The 6,037-nt window shown below is 47.2% G+C and overlaps 1 protein-coding gene across 2 annotated transcripts in view; it reads right to left on the minus strand.

Annotated features, from left to right (window-relative positions):
- Window positions 1–4,735, minus strand: part of AATF (apoptosis antagonizing transcription factor) — a 100,713-nt gene extending 95,978 nt beyond the window's left edge. For both annotated transcript variants that reach the window (XM_061177171.1, XM_061177172.1), the window contains exons 1-3: window positions 4,504–4,735; window positions 3,290–3,481; window positions 430–858 (exon numbers count right to left, since the gene is read on the minus strand). In XM_061177171.1, coding sequence (XP_061033154.1) covers window positions 430–858; window positions 3,290–3,481; window positions 4,504–4,594 — 712 coding nt within the window. In that variant the 5' untranslated portion in view covers window positions 4,595–4,735. The remainder of the gene's footprint in view (window positions 1–429; window positions 859–3,289; window positions 3,482–4,503) is intronic.
- Window positions 4,736–6,037: the final 1,302 nt, after the last annotated feature.

Below are 6,037 nucleotides of genomic sequence, written 5' to 3' on the forward strand. Positions count from 1 at the left end.
TCCTCAGTTAATAAAATCTTCCTGCAGCAGGGAGAGGGGGAGGGACTGGAAATCAAAGCAGTCCCTAAGCAGCATGGCTTTATCAGCTTCAAGCCATGGAAACTATTTATTACAGGAAAGAAATCCAGTGTCTGGACACAAACTGACTTGCTACATGAGAGAGAGAATGCTACGGCCCAAAGAGAGGAGACGACGCTCTTCTCTTCAACCTTCCACAGCTGCCAGAAGTACTAGAGCAGAACCAGCAAAGCAGCTGAGTGAAGCAATAGCAGGTCAAGCACAGGGGAACGGCGCTTTGGGCCTCTAGGTAAGTGGGGCACGTCACCAACTAATTGGAAGGACACAGGAGAGAGCACACAGCCACAAACAAACAAAAAGGAGATCAAATGTGGACACTCAAAACAAGCAAACAGCAAGCCGTGTACAAACCTATCTGGTTCTTCACAGCTTGGCCCTTCTCCACTTCCTCGGAAACTCTGACCTCGGAGAAGGTCATCACCACCCCGTCGTCCTCACTGGTCCTGTCTTCAGCCTTGTCTTCCTCACTCTCACCTTCGAAGTCTTCCTCACCATCCCCTTCTTCCATACCACTCTCCCGCTCTTCGTCTTCCTCCTCCTCCTCACTGCTACCGAGGTCATCCATTCCCTCGGTAAATTTTTCAAAGTCACTGATGCTCTGGACACTGAAGCCCGACGCCTTCCTGGAGTGGCTTCTGCTCCTCTTTTTCCAGGCCAGGCTACTGTCACCATCACCACACTCCTGTTCCTCAGCACTCATGGCATCCTCCCCGGATTCCTCCAGGCCCAGACCCTCTGAATCTCCATCTCCAGACCCTTCCTCATCAGATATTTCCTTATCTAAACAAGGGAGGGAAGAAGGAAAAAAAAAAAAAAAGTTATCTTAAAACAAATACTAGGCCATATCTTTCATTTTAACTGAAGGATCATGACACCTATCCCAAAAAAAAAGTATTACTGTATTCAATGCAACTCAACAAATATTTATTACACATCTACTATCTCTAAAATGTTAACGGAGAAACAAAAATGAATAAAACATGGGTCCTATGGGATTTCCCTGGCGGTCCAGTGGTTAAGACTCCGCGCTTCCAATGGAGGGGGCTCGGGTTCGATCCCTGGTTGGGGAACTAAGATCCTGCATGCCACACGGCGCGGCCAAAAAAAAATAAACAAACAAACAAAGAAAAAAACAAAAAACATGGGTCCTATCCTACTGAAAGGCTTTAGTGGGAAAAACAGACCCATAAAAACTATAATACAGAGAAGAATTAAAAGCACTTTGACAAAGTTTTGGTAATCAAGAGGAGGAAGAGATTTTAACTGTGGAGCAAGTGAATTTAAGCAAGGTTATAAGGAAAAGGCAGCCTTTGATCTGGACCTTGAAAAATGGTCAGATTTCATCTGGTGTGAGGGAATTACTGGTTTTCCCAAACCTGGATCTGAAAAAATAGTTTACCACTAACTGTCCCAAATGCACAATCTCTATCACCCTAGTGATGCCTATTAAACACTTATTAAGCACCTATTATGAACCAGCCATGGATAAAAACTAGAGACTGACAAACAGAATGTAATATCTGTGGGGACGGGTTCACAGTCTGCTAGGAGTGGTAGATATGCATAACCAATAACTACATTACAATATCATTAGTACAGTGTATAGAGAAGGGTGAGAGATGGCTTCATGTGAAAGACACATTATAGTTTTACTTATTAAGCATAAGTAACAGGTCATCAGACAGAGAAGAGGGAAGGAAAGGAAAAGCAGCAGATACAAAGGTCCAGCACACAAAAGTGCACTGGGGTACAGAATGCTGGGATATGAGCCCAGAGAGTTGCTCAGGGACCAAATCAAGAGGGGTCTTGTCTTCCACGGGAAGGAGTCTGAACTTGATCATTCAGTAAATGGAATATTAGTTATGGCTCCTGATTTTACTTATGCTTGCGGTATCCTGATACTTACAGGTCTTTAATGATTATCCAATCTCTTCCATGGTAGAACACAGGAAGCATAATCATACAAGGACCTGTTACCAACAACTTTCTTCATAAAATAAAAATTTTTATGAAAACATGATGTCTTAAGTACTTCTTTAAGTAACAATATATAAACTCAAGACAGAGAAGGCTGTCAAAAACATATATATATAGAAACTAAGTGCCAAATAGTAAAGAGAAATAATCCTTTAAGTTCTTTAAATGTATGCCATTTCTCAAATAAAGACATATTCACAGAGTAGTAGTTTAAAGTATAGATCTTAGAGTCAGACTGCCTTATTTGAGTTCCAACCTGCACTTACTAGATATATGACCTTGAGCAAGTTACTTAACCAATGTGCCTCTCAATTTCCTTATCTGTAAAATGGGGATAAACAGTACCAACCTCACAGGGCTGTTGGGAGGATTAAATGAGATAATACATGTAATGATACGGTGGTAACATTTTCTGAGGACTTACTATGTACCAGGCTCTTAGAATTTAAAGGACTTATCACAGTGCCTGACACATGGTGAGAGCTCAATAAATATTATATTGGTCCCAGGACTGGTCTGTTTATCATTCTCTAAGCAAAGAATACGAAATGAGCTTATCATCTGGGAGCCCCAAGGACTCTACCAGGGACTAAATCATGGATATCACAGCATGAGTGATTGTTTCTTTTACATGATCTGTGGATTCTCAACATGGTCCCTCTGACCTCTCTAAAGGAAAACAAACAGCATCCACTCAATAATCACCATATCCCGCCCCCTTCTTCCACTCTGAGAAACTCACAGTCTTTAAAACTATAAGCTCACATCCTCCTAATTGTTGCAGGGAACAGGGAAGGATTATGAAATTTTTACAGTGGCAAAAAATGAGTGTCACAAATTAATATTATCCAGTGACTTGATACAAGACTTGACAAACCAAAGGAAAAGGGCCAAAATCCATGAGCAGCATGCCCATCAGACACAATGCTTTTTCAACACATAGCCCTCTCCGAAATCCAAATATGCAAGGCCTTTTCTCTCACTCCGTTTTAGGGTGAGCCATTAGTGCAAACATTAGGAGTATAGCAACTTAATAGCTCCAGACTTCAGATTCCTTACAAAGTGAAATTCAGTACTTCCAAGGGCCCTTTCTAATGCCAAATCAGTGGTCTCTCCTAAGACAGTAAGTGGGGCATCCGGACTAGTTCTGCAGAGAGCATCAAAAAAAAAAAAAAAAAAATTTAACCCCAAAAAATCAGGAAAGAAAGAGTACCATGGAAATACGTCTACTCACCAGATGAACCTGGCAGAGTCTGCTCCCAATGGTCTTCCTTCCAAGCTCTTCTAGATGTGGTCTTGCCAGAATACCTCTTGTCTGTGTCCAAGAGGGAGGCTGATGCCAGCTTTCTAATGCTACCCACCGCCAGGAAATCACCTTCCCCATCTTCCCCTTCATCAAACCTGTCAATCACTCTGGCAGCAGTGGCTGTCGGGGGAGGGGGAAAAGTAATGAGAATCTCCTGGTTAGAACAAACTTTAATGGCAACCCTGTTCAGCCCTCTAAATTCATGCTTGAACGTCCTCTACAAAATCCCCACCAACTTCCAAGAACAGGGACCTCATCACCTCCCAAGGCAGACCACTTGCTACCCTGCTGCTGTTCCTGTACAGAAAGCTGACTCTCTGCATCTACTAGAAGGATATATTTCCAGGCCTTGGATTATAGAAAACTAGTCTAATCCCTCTTCCATGTGTGACAGTCAGCTAAAATATTTTAAGTCAGCCATCATCATGTTCTATCCCACTCCAGCCCATCCCTCAGGGAGTTGTTTTTTTTTTTTTTTTTTTGCTTATCCTGGCTAAACAGCCCCAGTTCCCTCAACTAATTATTCCTAAGAAACGGTCCAGCACTCACATTTATCCCTCCGTATTCTCCCTTCCTCACACTTCTCTGACTCAAGCCTAAAGGAGGATTACTCCCAACTAGACCTTGAACATCAGCTTACAGATCAGAAATATCATTCGTCAGCCGCTAAGCAAGTGTGCTGAAGCCTGAAAAGGCTTAAACGGCACCATGGAAGCCTACTTCTTCCTTCATCCTCCAAGTAGGTTCTCAGAGACAGGCAGAGTTTTTTTTTGAAAAGGATGAGACTTTTTCTTCTCATTTCTAACGCAATGCCAGTAAGGGCATCCTGAAAGATAACTTCCAACCTGCTACCAGACTCTGGCTGCCTGCAACAGCACTGGATCAACAGTTAACCCAAGCCTGAGTTCTCCGGACGCTCCGCCCACCCGAGCACCAAATCTAGAACGCACGTCCGAAGGATCCCGAAGCCCTCCTCCCCAGCCCCGGGGGCCACCCTCCCGGGAAGCAGTTTTCCTCTGCGCAAGGGGAAGGAGAGTAGGCTAGGCGGCGAGGCCCAGCTGCCGGCCCCTCACACGCCGCCCGGGTCCGCACTGGGCCCGGCCCACGGCTCCGCACGTGGCCTTGCCCCCATCAGGCCTCACCCTCCTCCGGGTCGGCCTCAGGATCCGCCTCGCGCGGTCGCGGGTTCAACAACTGTTCCAGCTGCAGCGCTAGAGGCTGCAGCCCCGCCATTGTCACCAGGTCTCGCCCTGCGCCGCGCTACTGAATGTCGCTCTCCCCCTTCCGAGTCCTCTCGCCCAGAGACTGAGCCCCAGCACAACCAGGGACGCCCGGAGCCGTGCACCCTGCTCCCGGCCGGCAACTTCCGGGAGGCTCCCGGGAGGGGGCGGGGCTTGCGTCACTACGGGCGTTGCTAGGATGAAGGCGGAAGCGCCCGGAAGGCTGACGCGTGTGCGCGTGCGCGTGCGCCGAGGGGGTGTGTCGGGCAGCGCGGGAGCGCGCGAGGGCACGACACCGCAGCTGGCCCCGAGCCGAGACAGCCTTGCGAGCAGCCTGTGTCCTCTTGTATAAAGTATGTCTCAAGATTTGTCCGAGATTTGCTTAGAAATAAAGTGTAGTGTAACCGTGACCCGTGGTGGCTGATTTGGGAAGGAGGAGGAGTAAAGGGTAAGCGTCTCGAGGCTTACGTGTGCTTTAGGGCACGCACAGACTGGGACCAAAAGAAGGTTTGGCATTTCACAATTTGGAGGAGTCTGGGGCCGGGCACACGCCTCTGGCCCCGCGATGGCCACGATTTGGAAATCGTGCCTCAGGGATGGGCATGTGTAAGTGTGCGGTTCACTACTGGCATTTTTATTAATAGGAATTAGCAAGCGCTACAGCTGTGCGTAAATAAAGATCGATTCTGTAGCTTCTGCAAGCAGCCTTGTCTGTGCAGGGAAAAGGGATGGAGTGGGGATTACTCTACTGCACACCCATCGGTGTGGATATCCTTGCTGTTCAAGGATGAGGGCATACTCAGACACTTGAAAGTAGTGCACAGATGCGGGAAAACTCAGGTCTACAGTTAGAGGGGCACAGGTAGACTCAAAATATAAAGACCCAATAGGATCAATTTAACTGCACCCAGGCACATAGAAAAATACAATCCCTCTATATGCTCTTTCCTTCATCGAGCATTCCCTGACTGCCCGCTATGTGGCAGGCACTGCTAAATGAGATACAAAGATGAGTAATCAGATTCTCTTCTGGCAGTGATCAGCCTAGGGGGGCAGACAAACATGTAAACAGAAACTGCAAAAAGGGATGATCAGGGGAGTAGAAAGTGGTCTATCCTTCCAGTATCTGTTTGAGGTCACCTGTAAAGACCTAGAAGCCCCTAAACGGACACTGCCTCAAATGGATCCAGAAAACAGGGTCAGGGGTGCCCTGTGCCCTTCCTGGGAACAGCCCAGGCCGGTTGGATCCCACAGTTGAACAGCCTGGGGAACCCTCAGTTCTCCAGTGTCTCCTGTGGAACCCAAGGGACATGAGGGTCCCTGACTTCCCTAGTCTTCATACGCGCCCCCAGCGTCAAGAGCAACAAGAGACCACTTGTCCCATGTCCCCTTCCTAGGTGGCGGCAGGAAGCCCTCAGGGTAGATGCCCACAGACACGGGAAGGGAAAGCACTCCA

Source organism: Eubalaena glacialis, chromosome 19, assembly GCF_028564815.1.
Source record: "Eubalaena glacialis isolate mEubGla1 chromosome 19, mEubGla1.1.hap2.+ XY, whole genome shotgun sequence".
Lineage (NCBI taxonomy): Eukaryota > Metazoa > Chordata > Mammalia > Artiodactyla > Balaenidae > Eubalaena > Eubalaena glacialis.